The sequence below is a fragment of the Ochotona princeps genome, chromosome 20, assembly GCF_030435755.1.
Source record: "Ochotona princeps isolate mOchPri1 chromosome 20, mOchPri1.hap1, whole genome shotgun sequence".
Taxonomy (NCBI): domain Eukaryota; kingdom Metazoa; phylum Chordata; class Mammalia; order Lagomorpha; family Ochotonidae; genus Ochotona; species Ochotona princeps.
The window spans coordinates 16,084,512-16,110,096 of NC_080851.1; the positions used below are offsets into that span (position 1 = coordinate 16,084,512).

The 25,585-nt window shown below is 39.2% G+C and overlaps 1 protein-coding gene across 1 annotated transcript in view; it reads left to right on the top strand.

Annotated features, from left to right (window-relative positions):
* The window catches only part of SCIN (scinderin), a 52,826-nt gene that overhangs the window by 11,647 nt on the left and 15,594 nt on the right, over nucleotides 1-25,585 (top strand). The window contains exons 4-9 of the mRNA XM_004582346.2: nucleotides 11,094-11,243; nucleotides 18,984-19,076; nucleotides 22,676-22,808; nucleotides 23,568-23,656; nucleotides 24,352-24,567; nucleotides 25,407-25,528. Coding sequence (XP_004582403.2) covers nucleotides 11,094-11,243; nucleotides 18,984-19,076; nucleotides 22,676-22,808; nucleotides 23,568-23,656; nucleotides 24,352-24,567; nucleotides 25,407-25,528 — 803 coding nt within the window. The remainder of the gene's footprint in view (nucleotides 1-11,093; nucleotides 11,244-18,983; nucleotides 19,077-22,675; nucleotides 22,809-23,567; nucleotides 23,657-24,351; nucleotides 24,568-25,406; nucleotides 25,529-25,585) is intronic.

The window sequence follows — 25,585 nt, forward strand, 5'->3', positions numbered from 1 at the left end:
TTCTTCCTCTCATAGAAAATAAGTTGAATAATTCTTCTTGTGTTTCCCATTCTCTCTGAACAGAATTTCCTCTAATTATTTTTGTCCTTAATTGCACATGGAAATATGTAGGTTGTGGGGGAAACTGATTCCCCCAGCATTCAAAAGTTCTGGAATTCAAAATGGACATCAGTGTAAGAGTCTAGCAAACAGTTTGATGTTATTATTCTGTGTGTTTATATGTATATGTTCATACATTTACATATATACCATAGTACTGTACACTTTTCAATTATGTTAGGATTATAGATTATTGCATGGGCAATAGTATATTTTACTTTTTTCCAGGTCAGGAGAACCCCTCCAATGCCAGGTGTTCTTTTTAATCCTTATCACCATGGCAAAATATTGTTGCAAATTCTTATGCTAGATTCTAGCAGGTAGCACTCAAGTTATATCTTTAAACTTTGTAAGGTTTTCTGGGTAGACATAAAGGATGTCGCCTACTGTTGAGAAGTCATGTGCTGGGGAAAGAATGCAGGAAAGCACAGAGTATGTTTATGATTTCCTTCCATTTCTTCTCCAGATTGTCATTCTCATCACCACATATTGGTCAGTGTTCTAAGTGACATTCCTAATACTTCATTGTCAAGAGTTACTCAGCAAGTTGACCTAACCTCTGTTGCTTCAGGTAGCATCAAGTTTGCACTGCCTGTATATAGTTTGCTCATGCTTGGATGGCCAGTAAATGGTGAGGTCAGAATTAGACTCTGTATATCTGATTTCCCTTCTGGGCCTTTTATTCTATCTCCTTCAGCGATATTTTGGGATAAAGCAGCAAAGAAAGACCAATAGAGTTTATTCCATGTGTATATAAGGATTCTGAAAATGGAACTATAGAGTGAAAGTACTATTTAAACGTATTAACACTGCAGTAGAGCAGCGATTAAATGCATTATGGTGATCAATGCTTTGGAAAATGACCCCAAGGTATAAGCTTCATCACCTTCTTTAAATAAGAACATGTCTTCATTTTCATTATTGCCAAGGTATAATCTTTCTGGGGTCTCACTGGGTTGTGTGCACTGCAGAGATCATAACAATATTCACACCCAGTGTGCAATTCTCAATATCATAGGTAGATGTCTAACCTTCTCTCATTCCCCCAAAAAGGGTAATACATTTTGCCTGAAATTCACAGTTCCTGTCTTGGGAAAGTTTTTTGTTTTTTACTTGTTTGTTTTGTTTTGTTTTGTTTTCAGTTAAAGAAGCTAACATTTTTTCCAGAACAGGCTTAAGTTCTGCCCTCAGATCTAAGCAGTAAACAAATATGATTACATCCTTTCATTCTCCAACCAATTAAAAAAAAACACAAATTGATGGTCATGGGTACCATGAAAGTGCATGGTTCTGAGAACAATTGCAGTATTCAGTCTCTCCGGTCTATGCATAATAATCATCTACCTCCACTTTCATCTTTACCGCTTCATTTTAAAGACCTTTGTAAGTCATAATACTTTTACGTGTAAAATAACTTTTTTTTTCATAGAAAAAGGTCACTTCAACCCTCACCCAAATTACCGTAATTATCAAGGTGTTCTCTAAGATCCCTAAACAAGAGTAACAATTTTCAGTGATAATTCATTTTATTCATTCATTCACACTTCCAGTGATAGCATAGTTCAATATCTTCATTATTTGCAAGCATTAATTTTTTAAAAAGCTATATGCATCATTGAATTGCTATAAATAAATACAATAACCAATTTAATTATTATAAATTATGGACAGATCATTATCTTCTGTGAATGTTCACGTCCTCCTTTATTTTTTCACATCTGGACTCTCATTTCTGGTTCCATGTCTGACTATTTCTAGCCTAGTCTGACTATGATTCAGTCTGATCTGACATATGGTCACATGGAGGAAGAGGCAGCTATCATATCATCCCAGTGTCAGAAGGAAGACAAAAACCTTAGGGGATGTGAACACAGCATGCACATTTGTACTCATTCAGCTGTGTTCTGGAGCTGGACTTAAGTTTTCTAGTCCTGGATCCTTGGTTCTCAAGAATCATTTTTAATGTTTTTATATTTTTGTTTTTGTTTTAGAAAGTACACATATGTAAGTTTCCATCTAAAGTTTCACTCTCCTAACTCCTGCAATGGCAGGGTCTAGGCTCAGGGCCAGACACAAGAGCTTGGAACTCAATCCAGGTCTCCCATGTGGGTGATAGATATTAAGTTACTTGAGCCTCTCTGCTGTCTCCTAGGTCTTCTTGGCAGGAAGTTGGAGCCCGGATCCAGACCTGGGAATTCAACTCACATACTCCACTTGGGATCCACACCATTTTTAATGGCTAGGCATGACCCACCTTCTTTTCATTACATTAGGCTGATTGAGTATGTAAGGTAATTAACAAAATATGTTTGAACAGTTCTAGTATCTTACTGAGTTCATAATTGATGATGCTTCCTCTGCCTGAGGTTCTTCTGAAAATGACATTATTCATTGAATTATTTATTATTTTGTGGGTCATGTTTTAATTGAGTTTACATAGTACACTAGATGGAGTTGTGCTAGATTAAGCTATCATTCAGGTGACATACATTCTCTTTGTTTAGGTAGTATCAGTTGGTAAAAGTACAACCCACAAATCCAGGCTCACTCAAAGTTTAAAGACACTCATCTATTTAACAGTAAATTTTCTTTATAATACATAATTATCTTTAATAACTCTTAAGTTCTCTGCTGTGCTCCTGATTTAAGAGACAGATGGAATAATTCTGTTGCAGAAGTAGTTAAGAAGTAGTTGTGTTTTTTTACAATTTGAAAGTTACACTCCAGAGCATAACCCAACAGACACTTAAAGGAATACTCAGTGACCCATGGTATTACTAACCTTTAACCAGTTGTGAACTTGCCAAAGATTTCTAATTGGTGATAAGATCATACAGTTACCCTGAGGAGTTTATCTGGAGGTGTGTCACAGTAAACAAAGAAGGACTAAAATTTTCTGTACCATAGTATTCAAATGACAGTCCTTGAGCTAATTATTTAAAAACTACCTTCTATATCAGAGGGCACAAAAGAAAGCCAGTACGGCTCCTGCAAGTTTATGATACTACCCAAGTATGAAAACTGTAGATTAAACATAGGAAGTTCTCATCTAAATTAAAGCCAGATAAGCTAAACTTCATAGCTTGCTCATATTTAAAAGTTGTCAGCATTTTTTTTATAAATAGTTACTATTGTTAACATGGTAGCCCATATGCCTTGATAATACTTGCCTTTGATAGGGTTCTAGGCTATAATAGATACCGGCTATGCTTGGCTGTGAAACCTCCTCAACCTGAGGCACAAAATTATAAAGTTACCAATTTAGTCCACTTGAAAGTTAAGAAAAGTATCAAAAGAACTTTATGCATGTATCTTATACCTAATGGATTGTTATTAAATGATACTAAACACAGCTAGATCTTAACAATTTGTAACTGACCAAATCCTTGGAAAACTGCTTTTGACCTATATATTTATAATGTTGCTGGATGTATTAATTACTATTTTCCTACTGCTTTTAAAGACATAATATATTTTTTAAATTAATGCACTCATTACCATCACATCTAAGCCTATCACAACCAAGCAACATGTGAAAAACTGCAGCATGTGAGCGACAGAGGGAAGCGTTTATACTCAAGGTCATAGAGCAGGTGTTAGCTCTCAAGGAGTGTCAGAGTCGGTCTCTAGACGGAATTGGGAGAATTAGGTTTTGCAGGAGCAGAACTCCTGTGGTGAGTTAGTAACCCCGATGTTCTGTCTTCTGCTCCCTAGTGAACTGGTCAGGTATGCGGCTTTGCCCTTTGTATGACCCGCCCCACCTCTTGTTGTCATGCTGCTTTAAAAAAAAAAGCTATCTTCACTTCCTCATTTGCCAGGCAGGCTCAGAGGCTTTCACTCCAGTACTGCTTGGGAACTCTTCCTGCTTGCTCTGGGCTGCAGTGACCTCTGCTAGACGCTGTGGTGGGTGCTGATCCGTTCAGCACTGGTCGTTATTCCTGTCTTCAGCTTGCTCCTCCTCTGCCTCTCCTGTCTTCCTCCCCTCCACTCACCTCTTTCTCATTCTTGTTTGCATAGTTTGCCCACCTTCTCAATTCTTTGTACTAATCTTGTTTTTTTTCCTTATTGATTCTTACAAATCACTTTTAGTATTGTGGTTCCAATAGTTATCAATCTTTTAATTGCCTTTGTATTGAATGTACTTTTCTTCTCTCCTGTTCTTAAGAACATCCTTAGGATATTATGAGATGCTTCATGGAGATATTAATATTAAAATTTCGAAGCATTTAATTTTCAATTGCTATTTCATTTTGTGCATTCTTCCTGAATCAACTCACCTTTACCTATAGTTTCAGTGGCTACCTATTGGTAAATCTGTGTTACAGTCGAGCTCACACCACCCACCTGAACTGCTTTTCAGCATCAGATCCCCTCATGATAATCTCAGTTTATGTGTGTTCTAAGGGCCTCAAGCTCATCAATCCTGGGAAACAGAGCTCATCAGCCTCACCCTCTCATTTAAAAATGATTTCTCCTCTTAATGTCCATACCCTGTTCATGGGACCACCATTCACTCAGACTCACAAACTCTAAACCCGAGTCATCCTGACAACTTCTCCACATCCACATCCGGTTGATTACTCCCTAACTCTGCTCCGCCACATTCATATCTCTTGTGTGCTTCCTTTCTACTCCATCACTGTTGATATTATCTGCCAGCATCATGCATGAAGCATTCACGTGAGGATCCATGGCTTTTCTTTCCACAGTTATTTCCTTTGCCTACACTGCTCTCCTCTTTCCCTTGCCAGCACTCAATATTATTTCATCTTTTAATTCAACTCAGATATTGACTTCTTCACAATTTGTTACCTGGTCTCTTCCTCTTCAACTTCTGTCCCATATGGATTCCTTAGCTTTATCTTGACTTCCAAGCCCCACCAGAGGCATACCTGTAAACACTGCCTACATTGCTTATCCTTTTGTGTATCCACCTCACTCACTTGGCTGTGTTCCTACATAAAGCCCCAAACCTGCAGTCACTTACCAAATGTCTTAGTAAATGTATCTCAGCCCAGTGTAGAGCATACAGCCTCATGTGACCATTCATCCAGAGAGGACATTTTCTTTTGTCATCTATAACTGTGTTCCCAATCTTCTAATGCCACAGGATGGTTCAAAACAAATTTTCCTTATTACGGTGAATTTTGTTAGCCATCAAAGTAATTCAGACTTATCCCACCATTTGTTTTCCACTACTCCAAACTTTGCCATTACAGCATGGGAGGAATGAAATTGAGAGTACAGATAGGTCTGGTTTCGAATCTTCACTCACCTGTAACCCTCCCTAGGACAGACTCCATAGCATGTATTCTCAAGCCTTGAGCGCTGGCATCTGTCCCCAAGACATTTGCTCGAGGCTACCCAGAGACCATCCATACACTCATTCTACTATCTTACCTACAAGTCAGTTTTAATACCTTTCCTGGTTTGACCAGCCACTACTGCGTGCTTCTCAGGAACTCGGCTTTGATTTTTCCATGTCGCACTGGAGTGACAGGATGTTTTGTTGATACCACATCAGTGTCCCTTGGCCCAGCTGCTCAGGCAGTTGACCACAGTGTTTTCTGCTGTAATGCTCAGACTCAAGGAAGACTGGCTGACCAATCAACAGGGAGGGGGAAGTGGGGAGTCTGGAAGAGGTATGTGGGGAGTCAGGGAGAGGAAGTGTGCTGAACTCTTGTCAAAGCTTCACTGCTTCTGGTCAGGTTCCCTGGTTCTCTTTCTTTCTGAAACTAAGTAGTCCTGCACTACTTCATGCTCTTGCTGGCTCTGTGGTTCCTACAATATACTCTAGGACCTGAAACCAAGATTCTGCTTCTTGGTGTGCAAAGCCAACTTCCTTAACAGCATTCTCACTCTGATTCCTCAAAGAATTCACTCTCACAAAAATCAAGCTTCTTTTAAGCTAATACTGTGTTAACTTTCACATTGTTGTCTCCATAGGACTCACAATGCTTAGTTTTAACTAAAGACAATAAAATCTTCTTGGTCTGCATAAATTTCTCCTTACTACAAAGTGACACATACCCCCACAGATATATAAGAAGAAAGCCTGAGAAAATAAGAAAAGATAATAGAAAAGATAGAACTTACCTTAAAATTCTGTAACTTACTAAATACTTGGTATGTGCTAGGTGAATACGCAAGGGTGAATATTAGAGTGGGTGTTGACTTCTAAATATGGTCCATTGTAGGAATGAAGAGTAGGACAAAGAAGGCTCAGAGAAGCGCTGCAGTAGAGCTGCAGAGGCACTGTAAATTGGAAAATGGATGAGGTCCTAAGAAATACAGCCCTTAAGGCCTTAGGACTTATTTTTAATTTTCAGTCATGAATTCCTGTGAGAATCATTTAGAAGTTTTAAAAGTGATGATGACTTCTAAAAGATTCTAAATCTAGATTTAGAATCATTATCAAAGATTTAGGTTGCAACTTGATATAATTTCTTTTTATTGAAAATGTAGTTTTTAAACCCTGCCTCTGCTTATTACAATGTACAAGAAGTTTACTTTGTACATTGTACAATATAGGAAATGGCTTAAAGGTGCTAGACAGTTCGGGATTATATGCATGAAACATAAATAAGTCAATTAATAACATGTGACAAATGGCCTTTTTAAAGATTTATTTTGTTTGAAAGGCAGAGTGACAGAGATGGAGAGACAGGGAAAGAGATCTTGTATCTGCTGGCTCATTTATTAAATAGCTGTAAGGAGCAGGGCTGGGCCAGAGCAAAGCCAGGGGCCAGGAATTCCATTCAAGCCTCCATGTGCATGAGAGAGGCACAGTGCTTGGACCATCTTCCACTGTGCTTTGTAAGGTGCAGTAACAGGGAGTAGGATGGCATCTTCCACTGTGCTTTGTAAGGTGCAGTAACAGGGAGTAGGATGGCAAGCCGAGCAAGCAGGAATTTGAACCGGGGCTCTGATATGGATGCTGCTATGTCAACCAGCTCCTTAACCTGCCTTGTTGCAATGCCAACCCAGAGATAGCATTTAATAAAGTAGGGCAGTAAACTTTGGTTTGTCAAACACTTCAGTTTTTACAAAGGAAACAGTTTTGTACACTCTGGTACAATGGAAGCAGCATTCCTAAAGCTGTTCATTTGGTGCCAGTGAATGACATCGCAAGCAGTAGTCAAGCTAGAATTGGCCAAGGCCCTTGCCCTTTCCTTATATCTGCAAAGCGTAGCTAAGTGGTGTTGCTGACCAATGCTGTGGGCTATTCTCTCTCAGCTCCTCTCCTTCACTAGTGCCTTGCCCTAGTTCAGACGCACTAGCTTCCTTGCTAGTCATCGAGGTGCCATTGACCCTGCTCATTCACCTTCCATCCTTAATTCAGAAATAATTTAAAATATATATATATTGAGAGAGAGGATCCAAGGATGCCTTGCAGAATGCTGAGCACTGACCAGGTCAAAGATATAAAGCACAATGACTTCAGCATGAATATGAACAGGACTTGGGAAAATGGAAACAGGCTGAGAGAAAGGCACACAAAATCACTGTGATAGCTACAGGCTGGGATGTGGAGCCCTGAGAAATTAAATAAACAGAACCCTTTCTCTGTCCAAGAAGCCTGGCTGAGTAGCTACAAACACTGTTTTTACCTCCTAATGCCACTTAGTTTTTCACTGACTGAGCTAACTCAAGTATGGAGTATCTCGAAGAAAGCCCAATATAACATTAAAAGAAAACTTTCTCATACTTATCCAATGCAGAAGTTTCCATTTCAAAGGGATGAATAATTTATTTAGGATATTCCAAGTTTTTAATTCATTACCCAAACATCAAACCGTAATACTCACTTCTGCACAATTATTTTATACTTGTCCTTTTTCTTAAGTTCCTAAAAGTTGTAAGTTATTGTTATGGTCATTTCTACAACAAATAAACACAATGTCTTTTAAAATTAAAAAACATGTAAATATATATGTATATTAAGTGTGATTTCAAAATATGCACCAAATTTTGGATAGTAGAAAATCATAATACTTCTAATTAATAACTTTTGCATCAATAACTTGTTGAGAGGGTATTTTGGATAATGTGGTTAAAGAAAATGTATTATTACTTTTTAGAAAATATACATGTCTCATTGCAGGATGTTGACTTGGGTTGACTGTGAGGAAATGACAGCAATTAATGTGATCATTCAGAATCTGAATAAGTCGATTTTTAAACTCTGAAAATAAAAATAGTAATTCCTGGAGTAACTCACCAATAGTATCATTTTAAGCTAGGCTTAGAGAATCTTCGGACTAAATTAACATTGTCTTTATTTATTAAAGATTGATTGATTGATTTGAAAGACAGGGTTTCAGATAGACAGGGAGAGAGAAAGAGATCTTCCATTCATTGGTTCGCTCCCCAGGTGGCTAAGAGCCAGGAACTTCATCTAGATTTCCCATGTGAGTGTAGGGGTCCAAACACTTGAACCATTTTTCTCTGCCTTTCTTAGGCTGTTAGCAGGGAGCAGGATTGAAGTGAGACAGCCAGGATGCAAACCAGCACCTATATGGAAACATAGCCTTATCTGCTATGCCACAACACAGTTCGCTAAAGGTATATTTGAATGAACTTCTATATTTAGTTAACCAGACCTAAGGTCAAAGTAAACAGAATTAAAAAAAAAAAAGAAGAAGAAGAAGAAGAAAGAAAAGAAAAAGCCTGCACAAGAGTTCTGGGCCTCCATTCTCCTTTTACAAAGTTTTAGAATAAGTAACTCCGAAAAGGACAGAAGAGTAGCAAGGCTGTGTTTTATTCCTTCCTCATGTTATGAGTCAACATCACACGCTGTTTGGAGCCCCTGTGCACTGGATTCTGAAATGTTGCTTCCACTCAAGAGCATCATTGAACACAGAGTTTTTTCCTCTCATTTCCTGTTCTTTACTGCTGTTGGGTGCTCTTTGATGTTTTACTTTATTAACTTTGACCACATGATTTAAAAGAATTTTTTTAGAAATGTCTGGTTTTGGAAACCAATAGATTTCCCTCCTCAAGTGTGGTTTTTCCATAAATATCACCCATTTGCTTTTATTTTTGTTACTGGTGAGTCAGACCAATTACCATTAGTGGGTTGTTTTTCATTTGTCCTTTTTCAGATCAGTTAGGCTGATTTGGGTCTTCCTTAATAGTGTTTTTTTTTTTTAAAGACTTATTTTATTTTTGTTGCAAAGTCAGATAGATATACAGAGAGAAGGAGAGACAGGAAGATCTTCCGTCCCATGATTCACCCCCCACCCAAGCGACCACAATAGCCAGAGCTGAGCCGATTCAAAGCCAGGAGCCAGGAACTCCCTTCAGGTCTCCCATGCAGGGTTCCAAGGCTTTGGGCTGTCCTCGACTGCTTTCCCAGGCCACAGACAGGGAGCTGGATGGGAAGCGGGGTCGCCGGGACTAGAACTGGTACCCATATGGGATTCTGGCACATTCAAGGCCAGGACTTCAGCTGCTAGGCCATCGCGCTGGGCCCTTCCATAACAGTTTGTGTAACAAGAGTTAATTATAGTTCCACAAGACACTATGAGAGGGCGTGCTTAGGCAGTACACACTAACATTCTGATAAAATTAAGTGGACTTTGTTCCAAATTGAATGGATGCTTCTTTATTTACAGGAAGTATTTATGGTCCTTTGCAAACAAACATCGCACTCGGGGCTGAGTTGTTAAAAGCCTTTGAGTCTTAGAGGGTAAAAAATTAACACTGAAACCAAGTTTTCTTTATGGTTTTCAGTGTCTAGCACATCTACTTAAAATTTATGAAAAGTTTTTAAGCTAAGTGCCATGACATAAATATTAAAACACTAGAATAAAACTTTTATTATAATAAGACATAGTAACTTGCCACACCAGTTCAAACTTTTTAATTTTAGCTCTCTGTGGAATTTCGCCTTTTAAGCCTATTCCCTACTAAAAAAAACAAAACAAAACAAAAACAAAGCAGGTTTAGTGGAATTACAGAGAGAAGTTTATTCCAGCTTGGTGCCAATTGAATACAAACTTTCTCTGTGCACAGAGAGGTTAAGAAGTCCTAACGAACTCCGTCTGAATAGAGTGAGTGTTGCCCAGTACAGGTTATTAATAGCACTCTACACACTTAGTTGAGCACAGTACCGCTCTGTTAAAATGAGATATTTTAAATGCATCATCCACAAATGATCCAAAGTAAATTGTTCAAAGTTAATGAATTGCTAAATTCTATTTAAACTTTAGAAGCAAATTTTAATGTGCTGATGCCTCATTGAAATGAACTAAATGTGCATAAAAATTTAGAGTGAATGAAGATGGTGGTTTAATTAATACAACTCTAATTCTGACTTAGTAATTTATAATTAATTATCACATTTTTGTCCAAAGTAACCATTAATTTAAGCTTAGCTGCTGAAAAAATGTCATTTGTTTATAGGTGGCAGTGTAAAATAAGGTGAGAAGACAGTGAATGTAGCAGGGATCATTTGCATATCAAATCACTTTTTTGTAACATTTCCTTTTAGTGATTTGGCTATCTTTATAATAAAGGGAAAACCTCACTTTAACAGAATTTGACTATTTTATGAGTAATTCTTAGAAGATGTATTTCTACTATTTTAAGGGGCATGGTCTCTAAATACTGAGAAGATAGTTCCTATATCTAAATTTCCCTGTGACTCTGGGGGTGTTAATGGGTCTCTGCACAGCTTGCAAGACAAGACCACCACATCTCTCTCTATCTCTCTCTCATTCTTCCATTCTAACTCTCTCTTTCTCTGCCTTTCAAATAAATAATTAAGTGAATGTACCTGTGTTTTGATATACAAATAAGGACTTCTTATCTAATATAATATTATTTTGAACTTCATAAATGTAAAATTTCATGTTAATGATGTTTTTATAAACGATCTTGTTTCTTTGCTAAGCCAAATCGAGGAAGTAAAAGTTTAGTAGTTCAGTATTATTTTACATCTGTATCTGTATGCCTTACAACCACTGTACTCAAATCTCTGTTTCCTTTAGGAGATTTACCAGTGGTGTGGTTCCTCATGCAACAAATATGAGCGTCTGAAAGCAAGCCAGGTCGCCATCGGCATTCGGGACAATGAAAGGAAAGGCAGATCTCAACTGATTGTGGTGGAAGAAGGAAGTGAACCAACAGAGCTTATAGAGGTAAGGGTACTGCACTGAGGGTGTGTGTGTGTGTGTGTAACACAGAGAATGAGGGTTTCAGTGTATTTTCTAGTACTGAGACTAAGCTAAGCTAAGGTCTGAAGACACAACCAGGGAATCCAAGTCATAGGACTAGGGAGAGAAGGTCGCGGGTGTTTCTCTCACTGTTGGTATGACTGTCAATGGAAACACTGCCCTTACCTTCAGCTGTAGATGAGGATCAGAAGACGGTGATACTGTCCAAGTCCCGCTTCATAACATTAGGTAATGGGCTGAAGGAGCTTACATGTTTTAAAATTTTATGTTAGTATCTGTGTAACAATGAATGAGCCATGCTGAATTTCCCATATTTTTTAAATCCAAATTCATTTTGTCCTTCTCATCCCTTCCCACTTCCAATAATCAACATTCTGTGTTCATATTGAGATTTTTCAATTTTGTTTTGTTTTGAATTCTGGCTCTTACATGGAAAGCAGAACACATAGTATTTGTTTTCCTATGTCTGGTTTATTTTACACAGCTGAAGTCTTCTAGTTCATCCATCTTGTTACAAATGACAAGAGTTCTGTCTTTTTTAAAAACTGAATATTTCCTCGTGTCTATCTACTACATTTTCTCTATCCATTCATCCGATGACGATCACTGTGATTGATTCTGTTATCTTACTGTTGCGAACAGGGCTGCTATAAACATGGTGGAGCAAGTATCCATTTGATGCAATGAGTTCATGCCTGTTAGAAATATACCTGGGAGGGGATTGCTGAGTCACAGAGCAGTTCTGTTTCTAGATGTTTAAGAAATCTCCAGGGGCCGATGCCAGGGATAAGCAGGCTAATCCTCCACCCTGTGGCACCAGCGTATCTTATGGATGCCGGTTCATACCCTGGCTGCTCCACTTGTGATCCAACTCTCTCCTTTTGGCCTGAGAAAGCAGTGGAAGATGGCCCAAAACACTGGAACCCTGAACTACTGTGGGAGACCTGAAAGAAGCTTCTGGCTCCTGACATTGGATCAGCTCAGCTCTGACCGTTGCAGCCATTTGGGGAGTGAACCAGTGGGTGAAAAACATCTCTATCTCTCCTTCTCTCTGTGAATCTATCTTGCAAATAAAAATGAATAAATCTATAAAAAAGGAAATCCCCACACCATTTTCACATCTGCTGTACATTCCTGTTGATAGGAATGGCCGTATTACTTTCTTTTTGAAAATTATTTTAACAGGATGAGGTGACATCTCAGTGTGGTTCTCATTTGCATTTCTCATGTCAAGCACCTCCCCCAATGGAGTCCTGCTGCCGCACAAATGCAGCACATCTCCTGGTCTTAGAGCATAACACTGCCAACCTCTGGCTTAGATCACGTGCTTGCTGTTTCTCATGATCTCCTAGCTGTTTCTGGGGAACTCCAGAGGACAGCTCTCACAAGTACTCTGTTGTACTTTGGAAGCCTGGAAATTTGAGTTGCCTGAGATATTAACTTAGTCAACAAAGTACATGCTTTAATGCTAAGGAACAAACAAAAAAGGAAAGGGTGTTTTCGCAGAAGTCACTCTCTCTGTGTGTTTTCCCAATAGCTTCTGCTTCCTTGTTTAGCCATGTTCTGCTTTCCTAAGATTGTCTCATAACTTCTTGGGAAATTGAACAATGTCCTAAATATTCTGAATTCTCTATCGATGTGATATGGTTCATGCCTGACCTGTAAGAAGTACATGTCATCTAATTGAAATAACATTATTATGAAAGCCAAATAGAAAGAGTAAGTCATAGTTTGTCATTCAACAAATTTAAGCGAAGACATCCTAAATATCTTCCATTCTTTCTAGATTAGTCCTGGTGCCACACTGTAAACAGAGAAAAGATGAGGATCAGATGTATCAGCAAATAAGAAAATTTTCCCTTTTGTCTTTTTGTTGCATTGTAATTAAGTCGTTTCCTCTTTCTTGCTTTGCAATAACAACACCTACTATACACTTGAAACCCAAAGAACCACACGACAAGCAGTGCACATTGTGAGGTTAGGATGCTGTCTACAACATTACAGTTGCTAAAGTTATTTATATCTAGCTTTTACTGTTGGTTTCCTGTTTGTGAAACACAATTCATTTGTTGTCGTTTAATTTAATAAATCTGCCATTTGGATTTAATTCAGACATTCACTTTGTTCCTTATCAATTTCATCAAGTGAGGGAAGTTGAACTATCTGAACACAGATAAGAAGGACTTACAGTAACAGAATAGTTAATCATATGCTACAGTAAAATGATAATATGTCAAGTACCCTTCTTCTGTGTCACACTAAAATTCAATATGAAGTTTCCTGACTTCCTGAGAAGGCACCACTTTTTATAAAGTTGGCTTAAATTCATACAGCTTGGCAATCCTATCTGAGTGAGGTAGCTTGCCTTTTAGTTTGCTGTTGAACTGGAAGAGTAATGATAGAAGCCTTAAATAGGATAATGTAATTCCAATAACTACGTCATGAGCAACGTAAGGGAAATGGGTCAACCTTCACTCACAAAGTCTGCATCTGAATTGATAAACTGATAGAAGTATCAAGCTAGAATGGCACACTCCTACTATTCATTCAAGCATTCTTAATACTAATGCTAGTAGTAAGCAAAATATAAATAAAACATAAATAGTCAATAAAAAATGACAGGGTGGTTATGTTTTTTCCAGTGACTATAAGTCAGTTTCTTCTTTCTCCTTACGTTAATTAACCCACTCGGATATCAGAGGATCAGAATTTTGCTTCAGTGAGTCCCCCTTCCTTCTATTCATTGTGTAAGTTAAATGATTTTGACTGTGTATTCAGAGTGACATTAATTTTATATCAGTTTCCTCTTGCATCTTATGCCTAGAATTGTACAATCCCAAATGCTGAAATATCAAGTCTTCAACATTTCATAATGCCTGTTTTCTTAGTATTTATTTTTTAATGAATAGTTGTTTAGTATCATGGGAACTGTGCTGACACATTTAAGACAGAGACTAGATCGTGCTACTAAGCACTGTCTTTGTGGAGCTGAGAACGATAGTGTTGGAGCTGAGTTGTATTAATCATTATGGTGCAAATCAGTGTTGTGCTATTAGAATTGGTACTGTTTTTCATGGTGTCTAGTACATTGTAATATTGCAGTTGCATCATTTTGGAAAAAACTTACAAAAGTGACAGTAAAGTAGCTTTTTTTTAAAAAAAAAGAAAGGATTTATTTGTGTAAATGTAGTCTCCTGCCTAATAGGAAATTCTGTGGCTAGGATATTCTCTAGTATCTAAGAATCCTGAAAAAAGACACTAACCTGCTACTAAAAAGAAAAGACATTATTATCTACATACAGAGAGGTTCCATACAATGATCCTGGTATATAGGATTCTGTACCTTGTATAACTGGAGAATGAAATATTAATGTTACTGAAATGAATTTACAACAAGCTACTGCCAAACTATGGTCTGTAAAGGCAGGGAGTAGTGGTGGATACACATTATATCTGTAAAGAAACTCCAAAGGAGGGAGGAAATGTGTGTGTCCCCTTCCTCCTCCTCGGCCTTCTCAGCTACTCCCTTGCTGACTGCACGGGAGACTCTCCAGGTTCTGACTAGAGAACGACTTATAGTCCTGTCTTGATTCTGTAGTCTTAAATCTAAGCACAGAGACTGTTTTATAAAAGCATTAGATCACGGCATGAACAAATAGTAAAGTATAAATGCACTAGTGGATGTATGGTGAGAAGTTCCATGACAGGGCAGTGTTGTACAGGGTCACATAAAAAGGCGACTATAGTATTTTGATCTGAACAAGATTTGATTATATGTAAGAGTGAAGAAAAATACAGGGTGTAACTTTTGTTGAACCCTCACTGTGTGCCAGCAATAGTCAAACGTTTTGTACGTGTTAGCTTGGTTAATCCCTGTGATAATAGATAGTTTAAATGTGGATCCAAGATCGCAGAGCCTCTTGGTAATGACTCCATCAGCTGGGACTATCTGATCCTGCCAGTGCAAGGGGTGTGTCAGTGAGATAAGGGAGTGCCTCACACAAGTGACTGTAACTATAAAAATGCAAAGGGCAACTTACAAGTGCCTAATCAACCCCAGATCAGACAGAAATGCCCAAAGGTCTAGGTCTTATGAGAAGAAAGGCTTAGTTATCCCCACAAAACACAGATGGCCTGAAATCTGTACCTGGGATTTTGACATGGGGAAACTTCCAGATCTTGAGGCTTGATGGATTACTCAGAGAAGACATCCCAGGGGGAAGATGTGCATTTCAGAAAAGCTTGCCAGACCTGCCCTGATGGTTGATGCCACTGAGCAGTTGAATCATATTGCCAAACCTTAACAAAGAACTTTAAAATATACAGTGCTGGCACTTCCATCAAATTGGACATGTCGGAGTCCAGAGATTGAATTCAGACATTGACAGTTCTGCCCAGATAGTCCTAATACCCTTACAGTGAAGACTCATTTTAAAAATTTTTTGTGCTTCTTTCCACGCTTGGATATTAAATGCCTTCTCCCCCATCAGAAAACCTTTAGTATACTAAATTTCCCTTTATTTGGTGTCACTAAAGAGTTCAAGTTATTTCGAGGCTGAGAAGCACATCCTTGAGAGAGCAGCAGCATGTCGGAATTAGGTGGAGCAGGGTCAGCGTGGCCCCTGCCTTTCCCCTAAAGGACCTATTTTGTTTTGATTTTTAATCTCTGTGGGTCTTCCCTGTTATCAAATGTTTGTGTTACATACCTAAGGCACAAAATGCCTTGCAGCCAAGTAAATAGACCATAACAAAAGGGGGTTGTTTGACTCCTGAAGTTTGCTTCTGTGTTCCATATACCTTCATATGATTGTTTTCTGGTGAAGGAAAGCACAAACATTACTGAGTAATTAGAATGTTTGCTCTTGAAACTTGAGGCTCTTCTTTGTGTATGGTGAAAATAGAAGTGGAGCCACTCACACTGAGATGATGCAAAGTGCATATGGAGCAGCTGCTTCAACACCCTTTGGGCACCAGCACCTCATATTGGACTGCTGGGTTCTAGTACTGGCCTCACCGCTGGCTCCGGATTCCTGCTAAGGCAGCAGGTGTTTGGATCAAGTATTTGGATCCCTGCCACTCGCGTGGGGATGTGGACTGAGTGCCTGGGGAATGAGCTAGCAATAGGAGCTCTCTCTCTCTCTCTCTCTCCTATTAATTTGACCTTTGACCACTATTTCCCCCATTTCTTCCATATCCCAGCTCTGGTAGCAAAGATTCTTTTGTTTTCATGAGTTTGACTGTTTTATAATCCATGTGTAGTGAAATCTTGTGATATTGGGCTTTCTGTGTCTAGCTCATGTCATTTGGCATAATGTCTTCTAGGTTCATGCATGGTGTTGCAAAGAACAGGATCTCTCACAGCAGTAATGTGCAGTGAGAAGCCTTCCAGCTAGTGTGTAGGACAGCTTGTAGGATGACAAGGTGAAATAAGAATGATGACAGTGTGGAACTGACAGGAGTGGCTGTAACCCATGATAAGAGGAAATAGGGCCTTCACCAGCGTCAGTGGCTGGGGTTGTAGTGGCAGCCTACAGCACCAGCGTCACATGGGGGAGCTAGTGCTCCACTTCTCCAGTGCACATGGAGAAAGCAACACAAGATGGTCCGGGTGCTGAGGCCCCTGCCAGCCTTGTAGGAAACCTGGAGGGAGCTCCTGGATCCTGGCTCCAGCCTGGCCCAGCCCTCACCAAAGTGTCCATTTTGGGAGTGAACCAGCAGATCCAATATCTCTCACTAATTCTTTCTCGTTCTGTCCCTGCAACTCTGTCTATCAAATTAAATAATCTTTTGTTGCTTCACAAACATTTTTTTAAGAAGGAAAGAGCAATCAGTAATGCTGACCATTACTAACTATGGAATTTAATGACTAAATGGGCAAGAGATTCAGAGTGAAGGAGAGGAAGAATTAAAGACTAAATTTAAGTCCACTTATTTTAACGAAACTGGAGATACACTGACACAATAGAGAATTACACATGATTTGTAGAAAACAAGTTCATCTTAGGGCATGTTACATGTTGGCAGTACTTTTAAATGGAAATTTACAGAAAGGAACTAAAGGAAAAGAGCTACAAACTTGAATGAATTTTTGGCTAGAACAACAAAGAAAATTTTGAAGTCAAATAAGACTCCTGTGTTTTCTTGTCCCTCATATGCTGTTTCACATGCCAACTCCATGAGCTAAATGCTAGTCACATAGTTAGTCTAGAATAAAAATATCTTAACTCTAGGCATGATCCTACAGGTGGAGGAAAAGAAAAGCTCTATTTACACAGTTTATGGCAAAGAGCAAGACATATGATACAGTCAATAAAGTAAACATATGCAAAAACTATAATGTTTTTGGAAAATAAGATGAAGAAGTAAATTTGTTTTTGTGCAAAAAAAATGAAATCTATGCATATGAAGGGTCTTCAGAAAGTTACTGGAAATGTTTATTATAAAAAACAATATGCATGGGTTTCATTTCACTTGTTTGGCACCAAAATAAGTGTCTTTTAATTCCATTTTCCATTAATTTTTCAAAGTACCTTCATATTTATTATACTGTTCCTAAGCAGAATGTAAAATCCTTAGCATTTGGACAAAATGACTGGAAAAACTCGTATGTTTGGTAAGTGTTTCTTAAATCATCCCTAAAGGTATTTGGAGTATACAGCACCCTTGTACTGATGGAGTTAAGCCTGATTTTGGTAAATCCTTTGGGTTCAGTTCCCAACTGGACTGTTGTCCCTTGAGAAGCTAATTAAGCTAACTGGATAACATGGGAATTGCTGTCTGAAAATTAAAAGTTAGGGTATGTCCCAAGCCCCAGAGTTAGCTGGTCCATGGAGATTTTCCAGCATTAGGTATGCCCTGAGCCTTAACTGTTTATCCAAAATTGCTGTCCAGGTTGGAGTGCAATTGCTGAGGGCATTAGACATCTCTGACGGCTCTTATGAACTGTATGTGAAAAAAAAGCTTTTGTTTACTAGTGTTTTAAGTTTTGGTGTGCTCCTACCTTTAACACAAAAGAAAAAAGCTTATAATCATTTAGCATGTACAATAATTGAAATATTTTGTTGATGATTGTATGTCTTGTTCCCAAAGGAGATACGTTCTGTTCTCTATGGTTTTACCCATGCGCTTAGAAAAATTAGATTTGTGTGCACTTTTATTGTACACTGCTCTTCTGAAGGATACATTTTCAGGCACTGTATTATAGGGAATGCTGAATATAAATCAGTATGTCATTCTATGGTAAATATCCGATCTATATAACGCTGCCTTTACCTTTTCTAAACGTGAATGTATACTGTACTGTTATAACATGTACTTTATTTAGAATAAGTTTATATTTTATACCTGTCCTTAACATTAGTAGTATTTGTGCCAGTTAATAATTTGGCAACTTAATTAAAGTGTTTTTCAATATGTGCTTGTGATTTACAATAAATAAATTCAAAGACTCTAATGTTTTTTCCTGCCCAACACTTCACTTGAACCCTCCAGTTACACCACATGTGCAAAGAATGCCTCAGGCAACAGTGCCAGCCTGGTCAGAATTGAACCTGCCACTGCCATGGTTCTGACCCCTCAACTTGCTGATTTTAATTCCAGTTATTTTGTAATGGATGTCTGAAGAGTGAGACAGCTTACTGTTATTCTTAATCTTCCATGATTCAGTGAGAAGTCTTTATTTGATCCATGTTTTCTTTTTCCTAGGTCTTAGGGGAAAAGCCGGAGCTCCAGGATGGAGACGACGACGAGGACAGCAGAGCTGACCTAAGCAACAGGAAGGTGGCCAAGCTCTACATGGTGAGCTCACTGAGGAGGGGGCTGTGTTTCCACCGTGCTGCGGGTGGCCGGGGGCCTGTACTGGCAGGGACTGTCCTCAGGGTTCATCCCTCTCACTGCCCTCCAATGGGAAGTCTATAGGGAGGATCTGCTCTTTGCTGTCGTTTATTTACTGAAAGTATGCTTTTTTGTGTGTGATTTTTAAATTAGAATAAACATCGATAGTACTTTATTTTTTAAAAAAATTTTGAGAGAGTTTCAGAGAGAGAAAGCTATTCCATCTGCCAGGTCACTCCACATACGGCTACAACAGCAAGGGTTGGGCCAGGCCAAAGCCAGCAGCCCAGTCTCCAGAGTGGATGGCAGGGACCCAGGCAAGCACTTGGCCAGGCCATGCTGCTTTTCCCAGACTACCAGCAAGGAGCTAGATCAGAAGTGGAGCAGTCGGCTCAGGATCCAGCACCAAGATGGGATGCCAGCATTGTTAGTGGAGTCTTTTCCTGTTATGCCACAGCATCTGCCCCAATTCTATTTTACTATAGAAATCTGCAACAATGTGTTTTAATATATTATATAGAAATAGTTGCTTAATTTCTAGAGTAAATATACTGTGCAAATTTTTTTCCTGTAAGTTCTTGATAAGATTTCATTACTTTCACCTTATTATGACACCCTCTTTAGAAATATGAAGACATCCTTTATTAAGAGATAATAGACCTGTCAAGTCAAGCAGCTGAAAGGAAAGAGTAAAAACCAGCTTGTCTGAGGCAGCGACTTTGACCCGCCCCACCCTGTGGTCAATGACTAGTCACATGTCTTAGGTTTTAATTTTCTTATCTGAAACAGTGATAAAGGCATTGTATTAGGGGATGACTCACATCCTCCTCAACTCCATGCTTTTACTGTTTTAATTGCTGGTTAGCATACTGGAGACTGCAAAAGAGAGATCCTAGAGATGTTTTTATTAATTTCCTTGAAAGGCTGAATGAGATACACACACACACACACACACACACACACGCGGAGAGAAAGAGAGAGATCTTGCAACAACAGGCAGGTCTAGGCCAAGTTGAAGCCAGGAGCCGAGAACTACATCCTTGTCCCCACCTGGATGGCAGAGATCCAGGTACTCGTGCTGTGTCCTGCTGCCTTTCCAGGGGCATTCAGCAGGAAGCCAGATGCCAGAGTTACACCTGTCCCCTTTTCCCACTGCCCCAGAACACCACACATTTCATTCCAGTCCCGTCCGTTGCAGCACATAAACACATAAACAGCTGATGAGGGGTGGATCATAATCTCCCTGCACTTAGAGATTCTCTCATCTGTAACAGGAAGGAGTTCTGTTTAATACCGTCAAAGGGGCTTTCTAGTTCAGGAAATCTGGTTTTGAATGAAGATCACTGGCTTGCATGGTGTAGTTCCTGTTTATAATGGGGAAGTTCTTTCTTGAATAGCAAAGCTTCACAACCATCATTTCTATATGAGCCACACAGAAATTGCTATTTAACTACCTCATGGCTTCCTTACTTTAGAAAGAGTGAATTCCTATTTTCAACATCCTTCACCGTTTCATTTTATACCATCTCTTGAAAGGCATTATGGACTGAAGAAAATTTTCAATGGGAAAATGTTAAGCCTGGATCATGGCTCCCTCTAGTGGAACTGCACTGTGTGCTTCCAAACATAGTTTTTTTAAATGTGGGGTAGCCAAAGGAAGTTGGAAGCAGAATCATCTGGGGTACTCAGACTCCACCCTGGTGCTGTGAATCTTTGCCTCTGGTGGAGGAGAACCCTGGGATCTGGGTATTTGACAAGTATCCTGTCAATTACATTGCAATCCACAAGCTGACTTGGGGAAAAAAATCACTAAATTCTAACATGTACATTCAAGTCATTTCAGTGCCTTAGCACCACTGTGCAGCCTTTTTCTTTTAATAAATGCATTCTAATCATTTTCAAATATGACAGAATAAATCTGCTGTGATAATTTACAAAAAAATGTAACTTTCAAAGCCTGAGTTAGAAAACATCTGTAAGCAATACCTGGAATGTGTCAGTACCTTAGCACAGGGACCATCCTTCACCTAGAGGCCCCTCAGTAAAGGCTGACTGGCCGAAAGGTTCAACTTCAGCTTTCAAAGAAATGTGTGATGTGGAATTCATTGTACTTCTCTTAGGATTTTCTGTAAAATTTTTATTTTCCCCGCTAGATTTCCTTGAGTCCCCAGTTAACTGTGTGTTATGCCCTCATGCTCCCCAAAGTAGGCCTCAGTATGTCGGTGGCACTTAGTGAAAACCTTTGGTTTTGCCAAGATGAGAAATGGAAGCTCAGAAAACATGTGACTGGAGGAAGATGACGATGGAGCTTGTTATGGCCCAAAGGGAAGTGGTAGCTAGGGCTGCAGGTCTTTCCACTGCTGTGGAGTTTATGTTGCACCTTATTGGCCTACATTTACCACTTTAAGAACTGTTTGAGCATGTCCTGGGTAAAAAGCACCTTATGAAGTAAATGACATAGAAATATAAGTCAGCATTGCAAATCTTGTTTAGAGAGAGGTGGAGACTGGCGAAGCCAGTATCATTTCTGTCCTCTGGGTTCATATCGTCTGTAACATTTTTTCAAACATTTTATTTATTTGAAAGTTGAAACTATAGAGGGATCAGAAGAGACAGAAAGAAACATTTTCCATAGCTTCTGGGTCTCGTGCATGGGTGGCCAGGGCCAAGGCAGTTGGGCCATCCTCCAGCTGGTACCAATTAAGGGATGCTAGTGGCGCTGGAAGTGGCTTTACCTGCAACACTATGATGTCAGCCCCTGACTCGTACATTCTGATGGAGTTTCTCAGCCTTGCTGTTTGGGCTGTTCCGTGCAGGGTCAGGTGTCCAGCAGCCTTCCTGACCTCCATCTGCTGAGGGAGCTGCTGCTGAAGACCCTTCTGCTGACTAAAGGGCCTTAGGCAGTAGACTCAGAGCTTCCTGAGATCCTAACAAGAGCTTCACAAGGACACCCTTAGATAGTGGGATTTGGTTTTGTTTCTGTTGTTGTTGCTGCTGTTGTATTGTTTTGTTTTTGTCCGGGTCCTAGATTTAGCTTTGCCTAGAAGGATTTTGATTTTCATATATTAATATGCATGTGTATGAACTGTGAGCTTTTTGTGTGTTTACAGTGAGTATAAGGTTGTTACAGACTTGTAAAGATTGATTTAAAATGTCAAAGACACGTTCGTATGAGGCGCGTCACGTGGTGGTTTAGCACATCTGAGCACCTGGAAACAGTCACCTTTACAACAATCACTGTTATTTTCCGATGTGTGAAACACAGTGTCAAAATCTACGCTTTTATCATTGTGGTTCCTTTACCTCAAAGGCTTTTGAAAAAGATCTTTTAAGATAGAATTGGGCACATGGGTTATTATTTTTTTTGTCTGCTTGTTCCCTTGATCACTTTATTGGTATATACTTTACATACCATAAAGCTCGTGAGTTCAAAGTGTGCATTTCAGCAGTTTTTCACTGCTTGTAAGAGTTATGCAGTCATTACTGTAATTTTAGAAGGTTTGAATCATCTCAAGGCAAACTATGGCAGGACAAATCTACTGTGTTCATGGTTTTTATATCAGGTTTCAGATGCAAGCGGAGCCATGAAAGTGACCGTAGTGGCCGAGGAAAATCCCTTCTCAATGGCAATGCTGCTTTCTGAAGAATGCTTTATTTTGGACCATGGCGCTGCAAAACAAATTTTTGTATGGAAAGGTAAAAGATGTTATTTCTATTATAGCTGCATTTCCAGGTTTCAGATACTTCCTAAGGGTGAGTAAAACATCTTTTGTGATTTAGAAAAGGACAGTTTACCTGGTGTAGGTAGCCGGGCAGTGGGGACATCCACACCTCACGCTGGAGCATCCTGGCTCCTTACTCTGCTCTTGCTCCTGACTGCAGCTACCTGCCAAGGCAGACGCTGGGAGATAGCAGTGATGGTCAAGAAATCATGTTGCTGACACTGACTTAGGAGTCCCAGGTGGAATTCACAACTCAGACTTTAGCCACAGTGTGGCTCCAGCCTAACCTGGGCCAAGCCCTTGCCAGTGCAGGCATTTGGGAAGTGAACCAGTGGTTGGGCATGCTCATTCTCTTTCTCTCCATCTCTCTCATTCTCTCCCTGTCTTCCTCTCTCTACATCTCTGCCTGTGTGCCTCAGATTAAAACACAAAATCTCTATATTTCAGATTTGATCTATAACTCCCTCACATAAAATTCAGCTCTATCTGTCCTACTAGCATCATTTACCAGGGATTGTGTTATTAAATATGGCATTTTGACTAATACAAAATGATTTTTATAAATAGCATTTATTATTTCATTGTCACATACATCCAGCATAGTAAGAAATTTTTGAAATTCTGTCAGTGGAGAATTTATATTAAATTGTAATTTTATTTGTGGTCTATAAACATTATGTCATCCTATATTTCCATTAGTAAAATTGTTTCTTTAATTTACCTTGTGTTTTAGGAAAAGATGCTAATCCTCAAGAAAGGAAGGCTGCAATGAAAACAGCTGAAGAATTCCTAGAGCAGATGAATTATCCCACCAGTACCCAAGTATGTGTAAAAGTGAACTGGAAGAATGGGATTTAAAGCATGGGAGTGCATGACATCTGCTCAACATTCATGAAAGGACTGAGTTCAAAGTATTGCACACATGTGAACTCATTCCCCAGTGTGCAAACATGTCACGTGTCCTTACTGTGTTAGCTGGTGGGGGAGATCAGTCGATAGGGCTGCCAGCTGACAGAGCCCACTCACTTCCTCCACAGCTTTCAATTCAACATGACCCACCTTGGAGCAAGTTGTGCAGATGAGGCCTAATATTCAGATAATACTTGCTTTCACAAAGATCAGCTCAGACACTAGCTACTTACTCTTTTCCTCTCCGAATCTCCCAATTCTGTGAGTTCCTCTCATTTTGGTATTCTGACTCAAGCAACACCTTGCAATAACTTCTTTCAGGTCAAGCGCTTTGGTAAACCAAATGTAGAACGACAAATATAGTTGGCTTCTGTAGTGAAAGATGCAAGAACTTTATTCTTATCTCAGACATTCACATCCTGTGGCAATTACTTTTGTTGTAAGGAAAGCAGGGCTGGATTACTTCAGTACCCTGGTGCCTGAATTCATGTCTGCAGTTGGAAGAGCCCAGACAAAACATCTTTCCATTTCCCTGAGTATTTCTCTACTGGTACTGTTTTTCCTCAGTCTCTCTTCTTCCTACTTACTGTTGTTATTTTAAATTTCAGATTCAAGTTCTTCCAGAAGGAGGTGAAACACCAATCTTCAAGCAATTCTTCAAGGATTGGAAAGATAAAGATCAGAGTGATGGCTTTGGGAAGGTTTATGTCACAGAGAAAGTGGCTCAGATAAAGCAAATTCCCTTTGATGCCTCAAAGTTACACAGTTCTTCACAGATGGCTGCCCAGCATAACATGGTGGATGATGGTTCCGGCAAAGTGGAGGTATTTAGCTATTCTGTGACACAGTGCCGTACTATAGGCACTTAAACAGCATTTAGTCCTCATGGTTCTCGAGTGGGAGTTCTAAGATCGGTTTCCCTGAGTTTGTTTTCTAACACAGGAGTTTTGGTGGGTTTTAGGGAGATCTGTTTCCTAAATCATGTATGGCTGTCTTTTCCTGGTGTCCTGATGTGGGAGAAAAGGAGCTGGACAGCAGTCAGGGGTCTGATTTGTAAGAGCACTAATCCCATTTGTATGGACACTACCTCATGACTTAATTACCTGCCAAAGTCCCTCTTTCTAAAACCTTCATATTGGGGTTGAAATCCTAACATGAATATTGGGGGGGGGGAGGTACAGACATTCAGTTCACTGCGTTGTATTTATTATTTGAGCACAATTAACAAGCAATACCTGAGAAAACAATAGCTTCATGTCAGACCACAGAGAAAAAATATGTGCTATTTCATCAACAATAAAAGAGAAAAAAAAAATGAAAAACACTTGAATTTCCTAGACTGAATGCTAAATTTGTTAGTCTACTTAGGTGTCAAGTTATTTTCATTAGTTGATCAAATGATAGGCAATTTTTAAGCTCCAGGTTTAGGACTGAGGTAAATACTGCAGCGGACACAAAACAATTATAAGCACTTAAAAGACTAGTATACAAACTGTCAAATTGATAACAATTTCTTCCTTTCTAATTAATTCATATACTAGTTAGAAAATTCGTTTAAAGTTGTTTAATGATCAGCCCAAACCGAAAATTATTTACAGCTGGTGAGAAATGTTGCTAGATAAATAAAATTTTAATCTTTGCATCCATACCCTATCCCTTCCAGATCTGGCGTGTAGAAAGCTGTGGTAGGATCCCAGTTGACCCAAATTCTTATGGTGAGTTCTATGGTGGCGACTGCTACATCATCCTGTACACTTACCCCAGAGGACAGCTTATCTACACGTGGTAAGCTCAGGTTCCACAGGAACCAGATTTTGCTTCCAAATATTAATTTCCATTCCA